General features: G+C 41.1%; 2 protein-coding genes and 1 long non-coding RNA gene across 3 annotated transcripts in view; 2 read left to right on the top strand and 1 right to left on the bottom strand.

Annotated features, from left to right (window-relative positions):
* Positions 1-17,468, top strand: part of LOC138950542 (disintegrin and metalloproteinase domain-containing protein 10-like) — a 45,202-nt gene extending 27,734 nt beyond the window's left edge. The window contains exons 16-18 of the mRNA XM_070322260.1: positions 5,948-6,087; positions 8,282-8,710; positions 9,918-17,468. Of these exons, the coding sequence (XP_070178361.1) occupies positions 5,948-6,087; positions 8,282-8,710; positions 9,918-10,034 (686 nt within the window). The 3' untranslated portion in view covers positions 10,035-17,468. The remainder of the gene's footprint in view (positions 1-5,947; positions 6,088-8,281; positions 8,711-9,917) is intronic.
* The window catches only part of LOC138950564 (uncharacterized), a 478,836-nt gene that overhangs the window by 183,070 nt on the left and 270,766 nt on the right, over positions 1-25,000 (bottom strand). The gene's annotated exons all lie outside the window — the stretch shown is intronic.
* The window catches only part of LOC138950553 (uncharacterized), a 204,190-nt gene that overhangs the window by 49,684 nt on the left and 129,506 nt on the right, over positions 1-25,000 (top strand). The gene's annotated exons all lie outside the window — the stretch shown is intronic.

Below are 25,000 nucleotides of genomic sequence, written 5' to 3'. Positions count from 1 at the left end.
ATAATGCATGATAGCAAAACAAAGCAACCTGTCCTGGTTAGATAATGCATGATAGCAAAACAAAACAACCTGTCCTGGTTAGATAATGCATGATAGCAAAACAAAACAACCTGTCCTGGTTAGATAATGCATGATAGCAAAACAAAGCAACCTGTCCTGGTTAGATAATGCATGATAGCAAAACAAAGCAACCTGTCCTGGTTAGATAATGCATGATAGCAAAACAAAGCAACCTGTCCTGGTTAGATAATGCATGATAGCAAAACAAAACAACCTGTCCTGGTTAGATAATGCATGATAGCAAAACAAAGCAACCTGTCCTGGTTAGATAATGCATGATAGCAAAACAAAGCAACCTGTCCTGGTTAGATAATGCATGATAGCAAAACAAAGCAACCTGTCCTGGTTAGATAATGCATGATAGCAAAACAAAGCAACCTGTCCTGGTTAGATAATGCATGATAGCAAAACAAAGCAACCTGTCCTGGTTAGATAATGCATGATAGCAAAACAAAACAACCTGTCCTGGTTAGATAATGCATGATAGCAAAACAAAACAACCTGTCCTGGTTAGATAATGCATGATAGCAAAACAAAACAACCTGTCCTGGTTAGATAATGCATGATAGCAAAACAAAGCAACCTGTCCTGGTTAGATAATGCATGATAGCAAAACAAAACAACCTGTCCTGGTTAGATAATGCATGATAGCAAAACAAAGCAACCTGTCCTGGTTAGATAATGCATGATAGCAAAACAAAGCAACCTGTCCTGGTTAGATAATGCATGATAGCAAAACAAAACAACCTGTCCTGGTTAGATAATGCATGATAGCAAAACAAAGCAACCTGTCCTGGTTAGATAATGCATGATAGCAAAACAAAGCAACCTGTCCTGGTTAGATAATGCATGATAGCAAAACAAAGCAACCTGTCCTGGTTAGATAATGCATGATAGCAAAACAAAGCAACCTGTCCTGGTTAGATAATGCATGATAGCAAAACAAAGCAACCTGTCCTGGTTAGATAATGCATGATAGCAAAACAAAACAACCTGTCCTGGTTAGATAATGCATGATAGCAAAACAAAACAACCTGTCCTGGTTAGATAATGCATGATAGCAAAACAAAGCAACCTGTCCTGGTTAGATAATGCATGATAGCAAAACAAAACAACCTGTCCTGGTTAGATAATGCATGATAGCAAAACAAAACAACCTGTCCTGGTTAGATAATGCATGATAGCAAAACAAAACAACCTGTCCTGGTTAGATAATGCATGATAGCAAAACAAAGCAACCTGTCCTGGTTAGATAATGCATGATAGCAAAACAAAACAACCTGTCCTGGTTAGATAATGCATGATAGCAAAACAAAACAACCTGTCCTGGTTAGATAATGCATGATAGCAAAACAAAGCAACCTGTCCTGGTTAGATAATGCATGATAGCAAAACAAAGCAACCTGTCCTGGTTAGATAATGCATGATAGCAAAACAAAGCAACCTGTCCTGGTTAGATAATGCATGATAGCAAAACAAAACAACCTGTCCTGGTTAGATAATGCATGATAGCAAAACAAAGCAACCTGTCCTGGTTAGATAATGCATGATAGCAAAACAAAGCAACCTGTCCTGGTCAGATAATGCATGATAGCAAAACAAAGCAACCTGTCCTGGTTAGATAATGCATGATAGCAAAACAAAGCAACCTGTCCTGGTTAGATAATGCATGATAGCAAAACAAAGCAACCTGTCCTGGTTAGATAATGCATGATAGCAAAACAAAACAACCTGTCCTGGTTAGATAATGCATGATAGCAAAACAAAACAACCTGTCCTGGTTAGATAATGCATGATAGCAAAACAAAACAACCTGTCCTGGTTAGATAATGCATGATAGCAAAACAAAGCAACCTGTCCTGGTTAGATAATGCATGATAGCAAAACAAAGCAACCTGTCCTGGTTAGATAATGCATGATAGCAAAACAAAGCAACCTGTCCTGGTTAGATAATGCATGATAGCAAAACAAAGCAACCTGTCCTGGTTAGATAATGCATGATAGCAAAACAAAGCAACCTGTCCTGGTTAGATAATGCATGATAGCAAAACAAAGCAACCTGTCCTGGTTAGATAATGCATGATAGCAAAACAAAGCAACCTGTCCTGGTTAGATAATGCATGATAGCAAAACAAAGCAACCTGTCCTGGTTAGATAATGCATGATAGCAAAACAAAGCAACCTGTCCTGGTTAGATAATGCATGATAGCAAAACAAAGCAACCTGTCCTGGTTAGATAATGCATGATAGCAAAACAAAACAACCTGTCCTGGTTAGATAATGCATGATAGCAAAACAAAACAACCTGTCCTGGTTAGATAATGCATGATAGCAAAACAAAGCAACCTGTCCTGGTTAGATAATGCATGATAGCAAAACAAAACAACCTGTCCTGGTTAGATAATGCATGATAGCAAAACAAAGCAACCTGTCCTGGTTAGATAATGCATGATAGCAAAACAAAACAACCTGTCCTGGTTAGATAATGCATGATAGCAAAACAAAACAACCTGTCCTGGTTAGATAATGCATGATAGCAAAACAAAACAACCTGTCCTGGTTAGATAATGCATGATAGCAAAACAAAACAACCTGTCCTGGTTAGATAATGCATGATAGCAAAACAAAACAACCTGTCCTGGTTAGATAATGCATGATAGCAAAACAAAGCAACCTGTCCTGGTTAGATAATGCATGATAGCAAAACAAAACAACCTGTCCTGGTTAGATAATGCATGATAGCAAAACAAAGCAACCTGTCCTGGTTAGATAATGCATGATAGCAAAACAAAGCAACCTGTCCTGGTTAGATAATGCATGATAGCAAAACAAAGCAACCTGTCCTGGTTAGATAATGCATGATAGCAAAACAAAGCAACCTGTCCTGGTTAGATAATGCATGATAGCAAAACAAAGCAACCTGTCCTGGTTAGATAATGCATGATAGCAAAACAAAACAACCTGTCCTGGTTAGATAATGCATGATAGCAAAACAAAACAACCTGTCCTGGTTAGATAATGCATGATAGCAAAACAAAGCAACCTGTCCTGGTTAGATAATGCATGATAGCAAAACAAAGCAACCTGTCCTGGTTAGATAATGCATGATAGCAAAACAAAGCAACCTGTCCTGGTTAGATAATGCATGATAGCAAAACAAAGCAACCTGTCCTGGTTAGATAATGCATGATAGCAAAACAAAGCAACCTGTCCTGGTTAGATAATGCATGATAGCAAAACAAAACAACCTGTCCTGGTTAGATAATGCATGATAGCAAAACAAAACAACCTGTCCTGGTTAGATAATGCATGATAGCAAAACAAAACAACCTGTCCTGGTTAGATAATGCATGATAGCAAAACAAAGCAACCTGTCCTGGTTAGATAATGCATGATAGCAAAACAAAACAACCTGTCCTGGTTAGATAATGCATGATAGCAAAACAAAGCAACCTGTCCTGGTTAGATAATGCATGATAGCAAAACAAAGCAACCTGTCCTGGTTAGATAATGCATGATAGCAAAACAAAACAACCTGTCCTGGTTAGATAATGCATGATAGCAAAACAAAGCAACCTGTCCTGGTTAGATAATGCATGATAGCAAAACAAAGCAACCTGTCCTGGTTAGATAATGCATGATAGCAAAACAAAGCAACCTGTCCTGGTTAGATAATGCATGATAGCAAAACAAAGCAACCTGTCCTGGTTAGATAATGCATGATAGCAAAACAAAGCAACCTGTCCTGGTTAGATAATGCATTATAGCAAAACAAAACAACCTGTCCTGGTTAGATAATGCATGATAGCAAAACAAAACAACCTGTCCTGGTTAGATAATGCATGATAGCAAAACAAAGCAACCTGTCCTGGTTAGATAATGCATGATAGCAAAACAAAACAACCTGTCCTGGTTAGATAATGCATGATAGCAAAACAAAACAACCTGTCCTGGTTAGATAATGCATGATAGCAAAACAAAACAACCTGTCCTGGTTAGATAATGCATGATAGCAAAACAAAGCAACCTGTCCTGGTTAGATAATGCATGATAGCAAAACAAAACAACCTGTCCTGGTTAGATAATGCATGATAGCAAAACAAAACAACCTGTCCTGGTTAGATAATGCATGATAGCAAAACAAAGCAACCTGTCCTGGTTAGATAATGCATGATAGCAAAACAAAGCAACCTGTCCTGGTTAGATAATGCATGATAGCAAAACAAAGCAACCTGTCCTGGTTAGATAATGCATGATAGCAAAACAAAACAACCTGTCCTGGTTAGATAATGCATGATAGCAAAACAAAGCAACCTGTCCTGGTTAGATAATGCATGATAGCAAAACAAAGCAACCTGTCCTGGTTAGATAATGCATGATAGCAAAACAAAGCAACCTGTCCTGGTTAGATAATGCATGATAGCAAAACAAAGCAACCTGTCCTGGTTAGATAATGCATGATAGCAAAACAAAGCAACCTGTCCTGGTTAGATAATGCATGATAGCAAAACAAAACAACCTGTCCTGGTTAGATAATGCATGATAGCAAAACAAAACAACCTGTCCTGGTTAGATAATGCATGATAGCAAAACAAAACAACCTGTCCTGGTTAGATAATGCATGATAGCAAAACAAAGCAACCTGTCCTGGTTAGATAATGCATGATAGCAAAACAAAGCAACCTGTCCTGGTTAGATAATGCATGATAGCAAAACAAAGCAACCTGTCCTGGTTAGATAATGCATGATAGCAAAACAAAGCAACCTGTCCTGGTTAGATAATGCATGATAGCAAAACAAAGCAACCTGTCCTGGTTAGATAATGCATGATAGCAAAACAAAGCAACCTGTCCTGGTTAGATAATGCATGATAGCAAAACAAAGCAACCTGTCCTGGTTAGATAATGCATGATAGCAAAACAAAGCAACCTGTCCTGGTTAGATAATGCATGATAGCAAAACAAAGCAACCTGTCCTGGTTAGATAATGCATGATAGCAAAACAAAACAACCTGTCCTGGTTAGATAATGCATGATAGCAAAACAAAACAACCTGTCCTGGTTAGATAATGCATGATAGCAAAACAAAGCAACCTGTCCTGGTTAGATAATGCATGATAGCAAAACAAAACAACCTGTCCTGGTTAGATAATGCATGATAGCAAAACAAAGCAACCTGTCCTGGTTAGATAATGCATGATAGCAAAACAAAACAACCTGTCCTGGTTAGATAATGCATGATAGCAAAACAAAACAACCTGTCCTGGTTAGATAATGCATGATAGCAAAACAAAACAACCTGTCCTGGTTAGATAATGCATGATAGCAAAACAAAACAACCTGTCCTGGTTAGATAATGCATGATAGCAAAACAAAACAACCTGTCCTGGTTAGATAATGCATGATAGCAAAACAAAACAACCTGTCCTGGTTAGATAATGCATGATAGCAAAACAAAGCAACCTGTCCTGGTTAGATAATGCATGATAGCAAAACAAAACAACCTGTCCTGGTTAGATAATGCATGATAGCAAAACAAAGCAACCTGTCCTGGTTATGACTGATTTTGCTTTCTTCTCGTATGTAAAAGTTTCCAACTTGCGCCTATTCTGCATTTATTTACTGATGATTTGTAAACTGGTACCTGAGGTTTTTGTCAGGTCGATTTTGGCAGCATTCTTACGTACCATCACATGATACCTATAACAGGCATCTTTGATCCGAAAAGTGTGCCAGGTAGCCTAGTGGAGAGCCTTCAATGGCATAGAAAGGTTGAATGAATTAAATGACACGGGCATGAATGTTTTAGTTGGGGTACTAAAATGGGTGCAATAATATTTTGCACACTTTATTTCCCCGCCTTAATGCTGTATTGTTGTGTGTTGCAGGGTCCCCGTGTAATAATTTCAGGGGTTACTGCGACGTGTTCCACAAATGTAGAGGGGTGGACGCAGACGGGCCGCTGGCGAGATTAAAGAATCTCATCTTCAACCCCCAAACCCTCCGCAGCATCAAAGACTGGATTGAGGTGTGTATAGAACAGAGAGATGACTGTACAGGTGTTGTGCTCAAAAAGTCTTTCAAAATAGTGTCTAAATGGGGGAGGGGGGGTTGTTGTATGTGTGTTGTGGGGATGGGAATTGTCCGCCAAAAGGCAAATTTCCGCCGAAATATTTATTTGTTCCGCCGAAAAAGCAAAAGTGTCCGCCGAAAAAATAAATGGGGGAGGCAAAAATGGTTCTAAAAACAGAATTTAATGGCAAACTTGGAGCTCAGATGACACCAAAATTTGCACCATTTGGGTTCTTTGGAGAAAAACAATTTTCGGGGGGGGGGGGGGGGGCGGGGGAGGGGGGTGGAGGGGGGGCATGCCCCCGGACCCCCCTAGTAAGGCAAGGCGATTCACGCCGTCGACTTAGCTATTACTTACAGATTTTCAGCCTTTTTTTACTTCTTTCAATTCCCATGCCTGGTGTTGGGAGTGTAATCACAAACATATATAAATGAATAACGCATTGCACTAGGTCTTAAAAAAAGAGGGAGTCTTAAAAGAGGGTTTTCACTGTATCCAAACTGTGGGGCCCCGGTAGCTCAGTTGGTAGAGAAACTGTGGGGCCCTGGTAGCTCAGTTGGTAGAGAAACTGTGGGGCCCCGGTAGCTCAGTTGGTAGAGAAACTGTGGGGCCCCGGTAGCTCAGTTGGTAGAGAAACTGTGGGGCCCCGGTAGCTCAGTTGGTAGAGAAACTGTGGGGCCCCGGTAGCTCAGTTGGTAGAGAAACTGTGGGGCCCTGGTAGCTCAGTTGGTAGAGAAACTGTGGGGCCCTGGTTGCTCAGTTGGTAGAGCACTGGACTTGTGATCGGAAGGTCGCAGGTTCAAATTTGGGCCGGAACGGACACGGGTCAACTTTATGTCAGCTATATGAGGGGGGCCCGGTAGCTCAGTTGGTAGAGCACTGGACTTGTGATCGGAAGGTCGCAGGTTCGAATTTGGACCGGGACGGACACGGGTCAACTTTATGTCAGCTATATGAGGGGGGCCCGGTAGCTCAGTTGGTAGAGCACTGGACTTGTGATCGGAAGGTCGCAGGTTCAAATTCGGGCCGGGACGGACACGGGTCAACTTTATGTGAAGACTCAGAGACGGAAGCCATATCCCACCTCCATAATTATGTCATCACAATGGCACGTAAAAGACTTCGGTCATTCTGCCATAAGTGCAGGTGGCTGAACACACCTTAACACGCAGACACCTGGGTAGCGCGACTCCGTTGCTGCTAGCTTTCCACTGGGAGGAAGCGACCCAAATTTCCCAGCGATGGGACAATAAAGAAAAGACAAGTCGCGTAAGGCGAAAATACAATATTTAGTCAAGTAGTGGACAGCAAGACCGTATACTCGTAGCATCGTCACTCCACCGCCCGTGGCAAAGGCAGTGCACGTGGAATTGACAAGAAGAGCGGGGTATTCGTTGCGCTGAGAAGGATAGCACGCTTTTCTGTACCTCTCTTTGTTTTAACTTTCTGAGCGTGTTTTTAATCCAAACATATCATATCTATATATTTTTGGAATCAGCAACCGACAAGGAATAAGATGAAAGTGTTTTTAAATTGATTTCGAAAAAAAAAATTTGATAATAATTTTTATATATTTAATTTTCAGAGCTTGTTTTTAATCCGAATATAACATATTTATATGTTTTTGGAATCAGCAAATGATGGAGAATAAGATAAACGTAAATTTGGATCGTTTTATAAATTTTTATTTTTTTTTACAATTTTCAGATTTTTAATGACCAAAGTCATTAATTAATTTTTAAGCCACCAAGCTGAAATGCAATACCAAACCCCGGGCTTCGTCGAAGAGTACTTGACCAAAATTTCAACCAATTTGGTTGAAAAATGAGGGCGTGACAGTGCCGCCTCAACTTTCACGAAAAGCCGGATGTGACGTCATCAAAGACATTTATCAAAAAAATGAAAAAAACGTTCGGGGATTTCATACCCAGGAACTCTCATGTCAAATTTCATAAAGATCGGTCCAGTAGTTTAGTCTGAATCGCTCTACACACACACACACACAGACACACACACGCACACACGCACATACACCACGACCCTCGTTTCGATTCCCCCTCGATGTTAAAATATTTAGTCAAAACTTGACTAAATATAAAAATGAAAATAATTTGAAAAATGAAGAAATTGAGGGTTTTGACGGCAACAGATCCACTGGTGGGCGGTGATGCTGATGAGCTCGGGGCTGGTGATCGTCATGGCCGTCTTCATCAAGGTGTGCGCCGTGCACACGCCCAGCAGCAACCCGCGCAAGTCCAAGGCCCGCAAACTCACCATGACCTTGAGAAGGTCGCACAACCGGCAACGCAGCGGCAACTCCCAGACCGCAGCCCTGACCTCCAACCAGCACCGCAGCGGGAGGAGCAGGGGCGGAGGAGGTCAGGGTCAGGGTTCTTCGCAGGGGTCAGAAGGGTCATCATCCGAGCCGTCAAGGTCGGGTCAAGTTCACAAGCCGAACAGCGGGGCGGTGGCTGCGGCATCGTCGGCAGCAGCAGGGTCGTCAGCGGGAGCATCTGATAGTGGTGGTGGAGGTGGTGGTAGTGGTGGGGCAGCGGCCGTCATTGTGGAAAAGTTCAGGGTGAGTTTGTGTGTGTGTGTGTGTGTGGTAAGAGGGGGGGGTGTGGAGGTAAACTGTGTCCCTTTTTCAGATCAAAGCGGGGTTCAGTTTGTTTGAAAAAAAAAGAGCTGGAGGTCTGAAGCTTCACACACATCCAGCTTTCCATGACCTCAAGACACGATGAGAGTTCGAGTTTCATTGACAAACTTGAATGTTTTCATTTTCTTCAATGTTTTGGAGCTAGAAGTTTGAAATTAGGTGATTCTTTAGCCTCTGATGCCATATTCATTCTATAGACTATATAGCCAGCCCCCTGCCATCTCTCTAGGCACCCCCCGTGGGTTAGAATGTTTGTAAAGATTTTAGTCAAGCAATATGTAAGAAATGTTAAGTCCTTTGTACTGGAAACTTGCATTCTCCCAGTAAGGTAATACATTGTACTACGTTGCAAGCCCCTGGAGCAATTTTTTGATTTGTGCTTTTGTGAACAAGAAACAATTAACAAGTGGCTCTATCCCATCTCCCCCCCCCCCTTTCCCCGTCGCGATATAACCTTGAACGGTTGAAAACGATGTTAAACACCAAATAAAGAAAAGAAAGAAAGATCTCTCTAGGCCGCTCTGATGCCATATTCATTCTATAGATTATATAACCTGCCGTCTCTCTGGGCCGCTCTGGTGCCACATTCATTCTATAGATTATATAGCCAGCCCTCTGCCATCTCTCTGGGCCGCTCTGATGCCATATTCAATGCCAAGAAATGTTGGTTCAGTGTTTGCTCTTCTTGTTAAGCTTACTCTTGATATGCGGTTTTTTCAAGATAATTATTTTCCGGATCATAATTATTTGTGCATTTTGCACGATTGTTATTTTTGAGGATCATAATATTTTCTGTGTGTTTTACAGGGTAATTATTTGATAAGAAGAAGAACAAGAACAAAGACTTTATTATTTATAAAAAGAAGAAGAAAAAAAGAATAGTGTGTGTGTTTTGCAGGATCATAATTGTGTTTTACAGGATCATAATTGTGTGTGTGTTTTACAGGATCATAATTGTGTGTGTGTTTTGCAGGATCATAATTGTGTTTGTGGTTTGCAGGATCATAATTGTGTGTGTGTTTTACAGGATAATTATTGTGTGTGTTTTACAGGATCATAATTCTGTGTGTATCTTACAGGATAATTATTGTGTGTGTTTTACAGGATCATAATTCTCTGTGTTGTGCAGGATCCACCGCCTCCTTACACCAGCGCCCTGTTGCCGGGGAACAGCAAGTTGCCGCCACACGGCAAAGGCAAACGCGGAAAACGGCGGGAGAGGGGGGTAGAGCTTCAACGACTTTGATGCAGACAAATTCATATTTGTGCCCGGAACAAATGAATCTCATTGCATGTGACAATTAACACTGGGAATCGTTTCACACCGGATGAATGTGTGTAAGTGCTTTTGTGAGAGTTTCTCGACACACACACACTGAAAAAACGCTCATTTGTCAGCGCTTGCGGAGTGAGAGAGTTAATTGTGTGCGAGATATTCTGTCGTCGACTTTTTTGAGTTTATTTTCTACCTGAAGGAGTTGGTAGTAATTGTGTGCGGCGTGTGCTGTCATCAGCGATTTAGAGGTTTGTTTCCAGGCTTCTAGGAGTGGTGGTAATTGTGTGCGGCGTGTGCTGTCATCAGCGATTAGAGTTTTGTTTCCAGGCTTCAAGGAGCTGTGTGTAAGAGGATTTTTCAACAGTGGTTTGAGTTTATTTTCTGGCCTCAAAGACCGTTGGATCGAAATATCTGTGAATGTATTGTTTTGTGAAAAACAAAGGTTCCAACAACCTACCTTTCTTGTTTTTTGGCCTCAAAGAATTATGTGCGAGTAGATTTTTTTATCAATGGTTGGAGATGATTTGGGGCTTTAAAGAGTTGAATGTTCGAAGATTTTTCATCAGTGGTTTGAGATCATTTTCTGACCTCAAAAGAGTTTATGTGAGAAGATTTTACATCAGTGGTTTGAGCTTATTTTCAAGCCTCAAAGAATTGTGTACGACAATTTCGTTCAGTTTCATCAACGGATTCATTTAACTCTCCTTCCTCGTTCAGTCAGTGACAGGCAAGAAAAGCCATCAGAAAAATGCTGCGAGACAAATGTTTTTCATTTTTCAGAGTATTCCCGCCATGACCATCCCACCAAATACACAACTACTTTCTTGTGAAAACAGTGCAGCTGGAAATGCATGTGGATTATGCTCGTCACAGGGGGAGGGGGGGGGAGGGGTGTTGATTCCACATGAAAGGATCAACCCATCATCATGTGAAGGGTTTTTGGTTGAGGGGAGGTTTTTTCGCCTTATCTTGCGTGACTTTGCCTGTTAAGTTTGATACCGACAGGCTCTTACTTGAACGATTGTGATTTGGTTGTACATGCATTTTGTCCTGTCTTTCCTTTTCATGTTTCGTATGGACTTTACAAGATTTGGATAGGTTGTTGCTGCACAAGAGCTAGTTTGTGCCGCAATATGGGTAAAGTGCGTATGGTGCGTGAAAATTTTTTCATTGAGCGTAAAATACAAGAAAGAAATGCGTAATCGTGTTTGTAACAGTGCATTATTTTTAATTTTTAAATTCTATTTTAAAAAAAAAATGTACATTATTATTTTATTATTTGACATACAGGCAAGAGGTGTGTAGATGTACGTGTGCAGAAGTGTCGAGTCACTTAGGGAACATTTACAGTGTTGAAGATACGACTCCAGCGGATGACTAGTTAGGCTGATCAGCACACTGCTGCACTTGCTACGTCCGGCAAGGACGGAGGAGGGAGCTGTTTCCAGCTGCGTGCAGACAGTCATTTCAGCCGGGCCACTTACACCCACACAAACCGACACATACACTGTGAGGCTTTTCTCCATTCAGTATTTTTAACGTTGTTGTGGAATTTTGGCGTAACCCATTTTAAACAGCTTTTCAGAAGGACAAAACACTGGGGTTTTTTTTAATTTTTTTTAAATTTTTTTATTTTAAATTTTTTTTTTTTTAATAGTGTTTATATTCATCCCGTCGCGATATAACCTTGAATGGTTGAAAACGACGTTAAACACCAAATAAAGAAAGAAAGAAAGTTTATATTCATTCTTGGTGTGGATAGACAGATAAAAGAATGTTAAATCATGTATTGTCAGTTGTATTTAAGAGAACATTTCTCATGCAGAATGATTTACTTAGTCCAAAGCACAAAGACATCAACATCGCCAAGAATCGAGTAACGCCAAAATTGCACGTTGACATCAATTCTTTTTGGCCATCAGTTCTTTTCACAGAAGCTAAGGAAACATTTTTGGTGTATATTATTGTAGACAACCTTGAGGTACATGTGCCTGCCTGATGACTTGCTCGATACACTGCCTTCTGTTGAAAGGTATTTTTAGAAAGGATGAAAGCGATGTATGATTTTCGCCAGAACTGTTGAAAATCTGCGGCAATAAAAGCACAGGCGCCTTAAACACCCCGGCTACGCCTTTAACTCTAAAGCCTGATGTTTATTGTGCAAAGTCAACTTCATGAAGTCTACTTCATCAAGCTTGCTTCACAAAGCTTTGGCCCTGAATGTTTGGTAAACAGACATTACAAAGTCTACTTCATCAAGCTTGCTTCACAAAGCTTTGGCCCTGAATGTTTGGTAAACAGACATTACAAAGTCTACTTCATCAAGCTTGCTTCACAAAGATTTGGCCCTGAATGTTTGGTAAACAGACATTACAAAGTCTACTTCATCAAGCTTGCTTCACAAAGATTTGGCCCTGAATGTTTGGTAAACAGACATTACAAAGTCTACTTCATCAAGCTTGCTTCACAAAGCTTTGGCCCTGAATGTTTGGTAAACAGACATTACAAAGTCTACTTCATCAAGCTTGCTTCACAAAGATTTGGCCCTGAATGTTTGGTAAACAGACATTACAAAGTCTACTTCATCAAGCTTGCTTCACAAAGCTTTGGCCCTGAATGTTTGGTAAACAGACATTGCAAAGTCTTAGTGAAGACAACTTCAGACTCCATTGAGGACAGCCTAAATTGACACCAGCAGGGTTGAAAGCTACCATCACACCATGTTGAACTGAACAGGGGAGATTTCCCACATTGTAACATTCTTCTTTTCTGCAGGGTTGAACGTTTACACCACACGATATTGAACTGAACAGGGTCGATTTTCCTTATTGTAACATTCTTCTTCTTTCATTGGCTAAAACTCCCACGTACAAATCCATTGCTCGACCAACACTGAGGTACAGGATCCCCTATTAGTCGGTAGACATCATGCATCAGGTGGACATCATGCATCGGTCGTTTGATATTATTCTACACTGAGCTACAGGATCCCCTATTAGTCGGTAGACATCATGTATCAGGTAGACATCATGCATCGGTCGTTTGATATTATTCAACACTGAGCTACAGGATCCCTGATGGGTCGGTAGATATCATGCATCGGTCGTTTGATATTATTCAACACTGAGCTACAGGATCCCTGATGGGTCGGTAGATATCATGCATCGGTCGTTTGATATTATTCAACTTTTCTCAGATGGCAGGGAGGGATTAGACAGGAGTCAGCATTGTTTTGGGCATTACATGAACGAACACTGGTGGACATCGTTTTCATCATTAATTTTCTTTTCTGCCAGTAACAAACTCTGATCGTAGAGATGAAAATATTTGAAAGAGTGTGTCTGACAAACTTGTGAAACTCATCCTGTGTACGTTTGATGAAGCACTGACATCAGTAATGAGAAAGAGCCTTCGTGTCACCAATACTGGAGAAAAACTTTTGTCATGAATACTTGTGAAACTCATATATTGACTACTTGGATGATATTACATGTGGTTTGCTACCCCCCCCCCCCTCCTCTTATTCCCCCCCTCTCACCCCCCCCTTCTTCCACCAGTATACAAGGAAAAGTTTAAACGTTTGTTTGTTGTTTAGACAGCTGATATTTGACTTGTCAGGAGGTGGTGGTACAACAGCTCTTTTGCTTTTTTTAACTGCAGTCGTGGACCTGGATTTTGATCAAAGATTTATATTTATAAACATGCTCTTATGTGTGTGTATGTGTGAGTGAAAGAGAGAGAGAGAGAGAGAGAGAGAGAGAGAGAGAGAGAGAGAGAGAGAGAGAGAGAGAGAGAGAGAGAGAGAGAGCAGAAGAGAAAGAGCAGAAGAGAGAGAGAGAGAGAGAGAGAGCGAGAGAGAGAGAGAGAGCAGAAGAGGGAGAGAGAGAGAGCAGAAGAGAGAGAGAGAGAGCAGAAGAGGGAGAGAGAGAGCAGAAGAGAGAGAGGTTGTCATTACTATTGCGTCACAGTCAAAAGGGACATTGTTGTGCTTGTTCTTTTGCAGATATTGGTTTGCAGTTGTCATTAGTTTTTGTGCTGTACATTCAAGTTCTGATGTTTTCAAAGCTTTTGTTGTCAAGCTAAATGATACTTACTTTTGGCTGTGCACTCTCGGAGATGTTGTTTTTGATGTGGTGAAAGCGGCAAAAGGTATGGTTAATGTTAATGTTTTTACCTTGTTTGTACGTCTCCATGTTAATGGCTGGATGATATATATATTATGTTGGTGTGCTGGCAGCGGTTACAGATTTCAAAGTATTAACTAATTAAGCTATGGATGATAATAAAAGGGTGGATCTTTTTGTGTGTATGATTTTTTATTTTGTTGTTAAGAAAATGAGTTAATTGTGTGATGCCTTCGTATCCTCATTCAAAGACAATGTAACAATCTGAGAAAATCTCGTCTCAAAAAAGAGGACCGTTATATAACAGAGGACAGTTATATAAGAGAGGACAGTTATATAACAGAGGACTGTTATATAACAGAGGTACCTTTTGACAGGTGTAAAGGCACACTCCTTCTCGTGAAAACATTTGACTCATCGTCTCAGACCTGGCCATGCTGTTACCTGGGATAAGACTGAGTTTCGTTCATACGGTCACATACCAAAAATTAACAGCCTGGGTGCTCTCCGTACACTTCATTGTCACAGGGGCAATTGTTTTTGACTCACATGCGAAGCAAAAGTGAGTCTATGTACTCACCCGAGTCGTCTGTCCGTCCGTCCCCCCCGTCCGTCCGGCTGGCCGGCCGTCCGGAAAACTTTAACGTTGGATATTTCTTGGACACTATTCAGTCTATCAGTACCAAATTTGGCAAGATGGTGTATGATGACAAGGCCCCAAAAAACATACATAGCATCTTGACCTTGCTTCAAGGTCAAGGTCACAGGGGCCATAAATGTTGTCTAAAAAAACCTATTTTTCACATTTTCTTTGAAGTTTTTGAGATTCAATACCTCACCTATATATGATATATAGGGCAAAGTAAGCCCCATCTTTTGATACCAGTTTGGTTTACCTTGCTTCAAGGTCAAGGTCACAGGAGCTCTTCAAAGTTGGATTGTATACATATTTTGAAGTGACCTTGACCCTGAACTATGGAAGATAACTGTTTCAAACTTAAAAATTATGTGGGGCACATGTTATGCTTTCATCATGAGACACATTTGGTCACATATGATCAAGGTCAAGGTCACTTTGACCCTTATGAAATGTGACCAAAATAAGGTTGTGAACCACTAAAAGTGACCATATCTCATGGTAGAAAGAGCCAATAAGCACCATTGTACTTCCTATGTCTTGAATTAACAGCTTTGTGTTGCATGACCTTGGATGACCTTGACCTTGGGTATGTGACCAAGTGGAGGGATGGTCTTATCCCGTGTAACACCCAGTCTGTTCAGTGTTGGTATGTGACCAAGTGGAGGGATGGTCTTATTCCATTTAAAAAGCGTGGCCAGATCCGAGAAGGTGCGCTGAACTGTTTTCACAAAACGGGATGTGTCGTAAATGCCCAGAAAAACTGAAAAGGCAGTGTCTTGAAAGAGGGTGATTATCAAAGTGTGTGTGTGTGTGTGTGTGTGTGTGTGTCTGTGTGTCTGTGTGTCTGTGTGTGAGTGTCTGTGTCTGTGTCTGTGTCTGTGTGTGTGTGAGTGTGTGCGTGGGTCGAATCCATTGTATTTGTGATTTTGATATTTTGGGACTTCTCAAAATCATACTCATAAGAAATTGTTCAATGTTTGATTCTTCTCAATACCGAACACAGGCTGATGGTCAAAACATTGTGAATTTCACAACTTTTCTTTAATATTTTGACGTTTTGATAAGTTTTGTACTGTCTGGACAAGATTTGTAGGAATGACTTTTTTGATGATTTGATAAGATTTGTACACTTTTTTTGTTTTTGTTTTGTTGACAAGATTTGTATGAATGTTAACAATCCTTCTTGCTGTTATTTGTTCGTGCTTTGAATGACAATGCCTCCACATGTATATATTGCTTTTGAAGCGTGTATAATTCCTGACTGAATACCCACTCAGAGAAAACTTAAGTATTCTTCATTTTTGTGTCAGGGACGCTATACGATAGAAGCTTGTGCTGGCAAGATTTTGTGTCAGGGACGCTATACGATAGAAGCTTGTGCTGGCAAGATTTTGTGTCAGGGACGCTATACGATAGAAGCTTGTGCTGGCAAGATTTTGTGTCAGGGACGCTATACGATAGAAGCTTGTGCTGGCAAGATGTTGCAGTGCTGTGTATCTTTTCAAGTCAGTAGTTTCGCTTGTTGGATGTTGATGAAGAAGGGTGTTGCATTCGCAGAACTTGAAAATCATGATTTTTTTCTTTCTTTAATTATTTTTATCCCAGCGAAGCTGGAGGTATCCCACGAACGCTATACTGTAATCGACTTGCGAAATTTTCATACCGATAATACATGATAAAGAAGGATTCTTTGTGCCCGGCTACGGGCTACAGTTGAAGATGGAAGTTCACCAAAAATTGGGACCATACTAACATAAATACGGTGGGTGCAATCGGCGCCCCCATTTTTTGAGCAAACGCCACCCAAGGCCGCTTTGGACGGGTAGAAATTCCGTATGTGTGTGTTTGAGAGAGAGCCTCGGAGAGAGAGAGAGAGAGAGAGAGAGAGAGAGAGAGAGAGAGAGAGAGAGAGAGAGAGAGAGAGAGAGAGAGAGAGAGAGAGAGAGAGAGAGAGAGAGTAAGAGAGAGGTTTTTCTTTCGCTGGGGTATGCAGTGCCTTGGCGTTGCACATCTACTTAATTTATATTTAGATGCAATGACACTAACAGTGCCAAAGCTATTCATCAATGATTTTACTTCACCTTTTATTTTAGAACTATTCTTTAATTTGTTTGTTAAGAGTTGTTGATAAGGTAGATTTATTATGTAGATTTTACCTTGCTTTTACAGATAGTATAAGTTATTGGTTATCAATTTTTTTGTTTTGTGCTTTGGAGATACATGTAGCTTGCTACAGTGTCAGTCTGATTGTGGTGTTTGTGTGTGCTTGATTTGATAGAAAGTTCTACAGTGTCAGTCTGATGGTGGTGTGTGTGTGCTTGATTTGATAGAAAGTTGATTATAGCGCACGGTGATCCGTATTTCAGTGATCTTAACTTTATCATATAATTTCCTTTTAGTGGAAGAAAATCATGAAAAATATTGAACATCTCAGTGATCTAGCTATATATTATCAGATAATTTACCTTTTGTGGAAAACAAATAAAAATTATGTAAAATACACCAGTTAACAGTTTCAGCGTTTACATTGAACGAAGAAGGAAACCGGAAGAGGAGGAATAACAAAAACACTCGCAAAAACGATCTGTGCATGCGTTCAAATCAAAGGAATAAATGGAAAATCGCGTTTTTGTGTGCCTGATGTAATCATTGCGCTTTCTGCAGACTTAATCTACGCGTTCAAATCAACCAGAAATTATCCTTGAATAGATATATTCTCAAAAAACTCTTGAAAAAACAATATGCACATACGCGAAATCCAGGATGGCCGCGGAACTGTTAATTGATGTATTTAAGTGATTGAACTTTATGATTATTATAAACATTATCTAACATCTAACCTAACTGTAATGTGATGGAGAAAAAAATGTAGATAGTATCGAAAAAGGAAATAATTTGTGGATAGAATTGGGTGTATTGCAATTGAGCATTAATTTGGTTCAGTGCATGATTTAGCGAGGCACTTTAGAGAGATAAGAATTAACTTATCTTTTGTACTTAACTACTTTTTTGTCAACATTTTTGTTCCCTCCCTGATTTGGAGTAATTTTTCCTGTGTGCTTATTATTTTGGGGCAAGATTTGATGGTGCTATTTGCGTTTTACTCTCTTTAATCCTTCAGGCATTTGTTTAAGAAGGCTTTGCGTTTGATAATTCATTTTGTACCCCGACAGTATTTTACGCTTCAAAAAGGAAAAGAGTGTATTTGTTTCTCATGTTTTTTGTTAATTCTGAGAATAAGCCAGATTGTTCTGTGTCAGCAAAGATGGGTGATAGGGCAAAGAGTCAGGATTTTTGTGTCAAGTTTATGGTTGAGCTTAGTGTCTCTGTTTCTGTTATTATTATTTTGTTTTCTTCTCTCCATTTGGATTGGTTGGTTTGTAATGTTTCTGTTGTGTTATTTTCTGTATTCCGAATTTGCATTTGTCCATTTCTTCTATTGACTACAGTGAAGTGTACCCCCAATGTTAAGACCTCAGAAAATGTGTGAAAATCTGGCCTTTAAAGGGGGAGAATCTTAAAATGGAAGTACGTACTTTTGATTTTAAGAGGTTATGAACAGAAAAACTGGAAAGCAAGTTTTTTTTAAAGGGGGAATGTGTTAAATTATGTCTGTTTTTGTTGGCAAAGAGTTGAGTGTGTTATTTGGTAGAAAGGTAAATGACAAATGGACAGGTATGTAGGTTTTGAAAGACGCCTAGAATCTACATCCATGCATCTGTCATCATGATTTGGGAACAAGATGTGCACTGATGTTAGACACCTGCAACAGTGCTTGATCGATAGCCATCAAGACATTTTAGACGCCTGCAACAGTGCTTGATTGATAACCATCAAGACATTTTAGATGCCTGCAACTGTGCTTGATTGATAGCCATCAAGACATTTTAGATGCCTGCAACTGTGCTTGATTGATAGCCATCAAGACATTTTAGATGCCTGCAACAGTGCTTGATCGATAGCCATCAAGACATTTCCAGAAATTCAGAGTATTCGCTTGCCATACCCTTGCTTGGACATTTCTCAGTGCTTTTGTCAGTGTTTGATTTGTGTTCTGGTCAAATCGCTTGTTTGTTTGTTTGTTTGTCAGTGCAATCAGCGTGCACTTTGAAGTTGTGAAAACATTGGTTTGTGTGTCTGTTTTGACTACAAGAGTCGTCTGATGCGTGTGAATGGTTGAAGTTGCTATTTGAAATTAAACAAAAGGAGTTTGTTTAGTCACTGCCCAAAGCCTTACATTTCCTTATATGAAAGTTATTGGTAGTTTTGTGGATGTGTGGTAGAACTGATGACCTATCTGTTAGGACATTTTGCCTTTGCCTCCGAAGATGTTTCCCCAAAGACAGAAGCTCTCCTCCAGGCTTCTATGCTACCCACCAACAGATTGTTTTGTGAAATAACTCGGTCGGGATTCTATTGGCTGGGGAAGAGTTATGCCCCTTTGGAAACGGCGAGCAAAGCAAATTCCCAAACAAACAAAGAGATCAGTGAAGACAAGCGATCATAGTTTTTCAGTGCTCGGAATTTAATAGACAGGTGCAGTGGCTTGGTGGTAAGACGTCGGCCTCCTAATTGGGAGGTCGTGAGTTTGAATCCCGGTCGCTGCCGCCTGGTGGGTTAAGAGTGGAGATTTTTCCGATCTCCCAGATCAACATATGTGCAGACCTGCTAGTGACTTAACCCCCTTCGTGTGCACACGCAAGCACAAGACCAAGTACGCACGGAAAAGATCCTGTGATCCATGTCAGAGTTCGGTGGGTTATAGAAACGCACAAATACCCAGCATGCCTCCCCCGAAATCGGCGTAATTGCTGCCTGCATGGCGGGGTAAAAACGGTCATACACGTAAAAATCCACTCGTGCTAAAACATAAGTGAACGTGGGAGTTTCAGCCCATGAACGGGGAAAAAAATTTAACAAAATAAAAAATGAATTTAATTAGCTCAGTGAGTGCTGTTCACATGGCAGACTTTCTTTCTGCAACTTCCCCCAAACTTTCAAGCGATGGCAGTCGGCGCCAAGTCCAATCAAAACCGCTGCCCATGTGAACAGTGCAAAATGCTCAAACCAGCAATTCTCGGCCAGTTCAGCTATCGCAGCTACCTCGTTATGCGGGAAGAGTATTTTGGATAGCTATATATAACTCAGTGGATAGAGCTAACCAATCAGTAAGCGCAAAAGGAAACATCTACAGGTGCCAAATCATGGCTGAGTCGAGCAGCGGTCCACTGAGTTTTGGAGTCGCTGCTAAATCTGGCCTAGATCGAACTTAAATCATCAGCAAGGGCAGTTCACATGGCAGACTTGTTGCCAACTTCGCCTTGACAACTCGGGAGAGATTTCAAAGAGACAACATTTAGGGAAAAGTTGATAGACAATCTGCCATGTGAACGGCACTTTATGAAGTGTCCACTCAATATGACACCCTGCCATGTGAACGGCACTTTATGAAGTGTCCGCTCAATATGACACCCTGCCATGTGAACGGCACTTTATGAAGTGTCCACTCAATATGACACCCTGCCATGTGAACGGCACTTTATGAAGTGTCCACTCAATATGACACCCTGCCATGTGAACGGCACTGTATGAAGTGTCCACTCAAAATGACACCCTGGTATTTTGAAAATATGTTTATCGGAGCTAAAAAAAATCCGTCGTCTTCTTGTCGTTCGTCAGATGGACAGGAGCTTACTAGTCTCTGCTTCCAATTGCTGTCACTGACCTGTGCCATGCGTGCTTGACTCACTATATTTGAAAGGGGCGCAACTCTAACACAGCCAATAATAACCCTGGCTGTTATTTTATTTTTAAATGTGTCTATTGTAAGTGAGTTTAATTTATTGTTGGTGTTTGGCGCAAATGTACAGTTGCAGCAGGGAACGGTTTGCATTGTTTTTAGAAGCGCAGAAGTATGTAAATAATGTTGCTTGAAGTTGAACTGTTTTACATTTTATTTTTGTTTTGTTTTGTTTCAACTTTGCTTTGCTGTTGGCTAAACAATTGCTTGGGAAGAAAGCAGATGCAGAGAAACCTTTGTTTTAAGTTCACACAAAAACGGACAAAATTGTGTTTTAGACGAGAGTGAGTCCTAGCAAGCAGGTGAACTTAGAGACACCACGAGGAGAAAAGAGGCAAGTCGTAGATTGGGGCACAGGAGACTTCTCAAATGGAGCAAAATCCAAGACCTCGCCTACCTATACCCTAATCAGTTAATATCTTATAATTTTATTAACTGTAATGGGCCAGGTTCCTTGGCTGGTGTAGAGTACATGAGAAAGTTACCAACTGGTTGAGTACTAGCTAGCCGCTAGGTCAGATCACAAGAGGTAATGTTTGCAATGTTGATCAATCTGACCCAAGGCTGGCTTCCACCCAGTTGGTAACTTTCTTATGCACATTTGCCCTGGAAGCAAAATGATATACACTTGAAACCCAGTTTTGCTTATATCACAAGCGCGTCTTGGATTCGCCCTTAGTCACAAGGTGAGAACTTGGTAGTTTCGGCACCAGATTCATACAGAAAGCTGTTCTTGCAGTTTTGTGTATGTGCTTTTGACAGCTTTCATGCAGTCTTGTTTACGTACTTTTGACAGCTTTCATGCAGTCTTGTTTACATACTTCTGACAGCTTTCATGCAGTCTTGTTTACATACTTCTGACAGCTTTCTTGCAGTCTTGTTTACATACTTCTGACAGCTTTCTTGCAGTCTTGTTTACATACTTCTGACAGCTTTCATGCAGTCTTGTTTACGTACTTTTGACAGCTTTCATGCAGTCTTGTTTACGTACTTTTGACAGCTTTCATGCAGTCTTGTTTACGTACTTTTGACAGCTTTCATGCAGTCTTGTTTACGTACTTTTGACAGCTTTCTTGCAGTCTTGTTTACGTACTTCTGACAGCTTTCATGCAGTCTTGTTTACATACTTCTGACAGCTTTCATGCAGTCTTGTTAACATACTTCTGACAGCTTTCATGCAGTCTTGTTTACATACTTCTGACAGCTTTCATGCAGTCTTGTTTACGTACTTCTGACAGCTTTCATGCAGTCTTGTTTACATACTTCTGACAGCTTTCTTGCAGTCTTGTTTACATACTTCTGACAGCTTTCATGCAGTCTTGTTTACATACTTCTGACAGCTTTCATGCAGTCTTGTTTATGTACTTTTGACAGCTTTCTTGCAGTCTTGTTTACATACTTCTGACAGCTTTCATGCAGTCTTGTTTACATACTTCTGACAGCTTTCATGCAGTCTTGGTTACGTACTTCTGACAGCTTTCTTGCAGTCTTGTTTACATACTTCTGACAGCTTTCATGCAGTCTTGTTAACATACTTCTGACAGCTTTCTTGCAGTCTTGATTACATACTTCTGACAGCTTTCTTGCAGTCTTGTTTACATACTTCTGACAGCTTTCATGCAGTCTTGTTTACATACTTCTGACAGCTTTCTTGCAGTCTTGTTTACATACTTCTGACAGCTTTCATGCAGTCTTGTTAACATACTTCTGACAGCTTTCTTGCTAGTCCAGCTTGACTTGATCTGTGATCTGTTTGTTACTCATGACGTGTTTAAATGGAAACGGATCGAACAAGACCCACAACTGTAGCTCATTAGAAAAAACGTGTTTCTTTCCTGTCTGAAGCATCATGTAAGTCACCAAAGATCTGTCCAGTCTTTTGGAAGGGATAAATGTTTCTTTCCAATTTGACACGCACCAGGGGAGATAGCTCGGGAGGGGTGGGAGGGGGGGGTAGTTCAGTCAGTGGCGGCGCTGGCTTGAAACCAGTTGCACTATCAGCGTGGGTTCGACCCGAAGGTGATTTATTTCCCAGAGTCAACTTTGTGCAGACTCTCCTCGGTGTCCGAACATCACCGTGTGCACGCATGCGCACGATAAAGATCCCAAGTTCACAGCGAAAGTTGCAGGGCTTGGAAACATGAATTCACGCATGCAGGAACAAGAAACCAAACAATGGGTAGCTCTTTACTGTATGGCAGCTCGCTTTCCCCAGTGAGAAAGCAGTCTGAATTTCCACGAGGGTTGCCTCGCAGGACGATTTATGATACCAACACCAATACTAATGCCATACACCTACACCCCAGAGCTCTGCTTCCTGTTTCAGGGAGACTTTTTTTTGCGGAATTAGTTTTGCTGATTTGACATGGATATCGGTTGCAAAATCAATACACATTTGCCCCCCCCCCCCCCCCCCCCCCCTCCAATAAAAAATGAAATTAAATAAATAGATAAATAAAAACAAATCCTGCTTTGCACAGAAAATTCCTGGGTGGCAGATTTTGATTTGGTCCAAGTCGCAGGATATGCTCAGCTCTTAGTCTTATTCCTTGTAAAAGCCTGCTGGATCAATGGTGATTTACTTTGTGGTTCATGCAAGAAGGATCCCCCCGCGGGTTAGGGGGAAGAATTTACCCGATGCTCCCCAGCATGCCGTAAGAGGCGACTAACGGATTCTGTTTCTCCTTTTACCCTTGTTAAGTGTTTCTTGTATAGAATATAGTCAATTTTAGTCAAGCAGTATGTAAGAAATGTTAAGTCCTTTGTACTGGAAACTTGCATTCTCCCAGTAAGGTAATATATTGTACTACGTTGCAAGCCCCTGGAGCAAATTTTTGATTAGTGCTTTTGTGAACAAGAAACAATTGACAAGTGGCTCTATCCCATCTCCCCCCTTTCCCCGTCGCGATATAACCTTCGTGGTTGAAAACGGCGTTAAACACCAAATAAAGAAAGAAAGATTCCTTGTAAAAGTCTGCTGGATCAATGGTGATTTACTTTGTGGTTCATGCAAGAAGGACGGTATCTTTAAGATCAGATGAAATTCCATAACTGAGAGATTGTGTGGAATTGTATGAAGACACTATGAAATGTTCATGTATGACTTGGTTTCCTTTGTAAAGAATTGTATGTAACTGCTGTGTCACGTGATTGTGTTGGATTGGTTATGTGCATTGTGTCGAATTAAACGGGATGTAAGTTCACTTTCAATTGGTGTGGACAATTTTAAGACAGAGAAAGCTGGAGATGAGGGAGGGGAGAGAGAGAGGGGGAGAGAGAGCGAGAGGGGAGAGAGAGAGGGGGGGGGGGGGGGAGAGCGAGAGAGAGGGGGAGGGAGAAAGAGAGACCGTTTTTCACATGGACACATAATTATAGTTTTCCGAGCTCAGCTATCAAACTCTGACAACCTTTGACCCATTCACAGACACATGATTCGATGAAACTGAAGAGTGAAAAAATATTCCTCTTAGGCACAACCTGAAACCTGCACACTGACACTGGCACTCAAAACAACATTATTCAAGAAAAAGAAAACGGGAGAAACAAGAATAACCATGTATTGAGGTCCCTGATTGAAACAAAGAACTCTGCCCGGTTCTGGATTTTGAACCCGTGATCGCCGAGTTCGGAGCGCAACGTCGGCAAGAACTGACCTCAATATGAGGTCTAACGAATGACGTCTCACAACGTGCGTGGTCGTCCTTGGCGGTCAAGAAAGCCGCCGCGATCATTGCGCAGACGACACTTCTTGACCGCCAATATTTTTTGTGCGCATCACGTGCTCCACATAAATCGGCCGGAAACGAAGCAATTGGTTCGCCACGGGTCGCTCGCAGTGCGAATGACAAAAAGCCGTTTCTTAGAGCAGAGCAGGAAAGTGCTCGCGAAGCACTCGGCGAGCATCTTGAACACGCGGCCAGTTCAACTGGCCTTGACACGAAACCGGATTCAAGGGGGGGCAATCTCAAGTCATCTGAAAGAGGGAAATCCAAACGCAATCCGCCTTGTTTGATTTTATGGGCTTGGACGATAGAGAAAAATAAGAAAAGCAAAAGCTGGAGTCCAGTCTGGACGAAACTGCTATCAAGAACGCAGAATTGATTTTTTTTCTGAGTTTTTTTTAGCCGTAAGCGCCATGTTTATCGGAGCAGGAAACTCTTCCAGAGTGAGGCCCCTTTGTTGGTTTCACTGCGGTGAACAGCAGTTATGAGAAATTCGAAATGAGAAATGGCGCTTACGGCTAAAATAAAAACTCAGAAAAAATTCTGCGTTCTTGATAGCAGTTTCGTCCAGACTGGACTCCAGCTTTTGCTTTTCTTGCTCTTTCGTCCAAGCCCATAAAATCGAACAAGGCGGATTGCGTTTGGATTTC

This window comes from Littorina saxatilis, linkage group LG16, assembly GCF_037325665.1.
Source record: "Littorina saxatilis isolate snail1 linkage group LG16, US_GU_Lsax_2.0, whole genome shotgun sequence".
Lineage (NCBI taxonomy): Eukaryota > Metazoa > Mollusca > Gastropoda > Littorinimorpha > Littorinidae > Littorina > Littorina saxatilis.
This window is presented reverse-complemented; position numbering and strand designations above follow the sequence as displayed.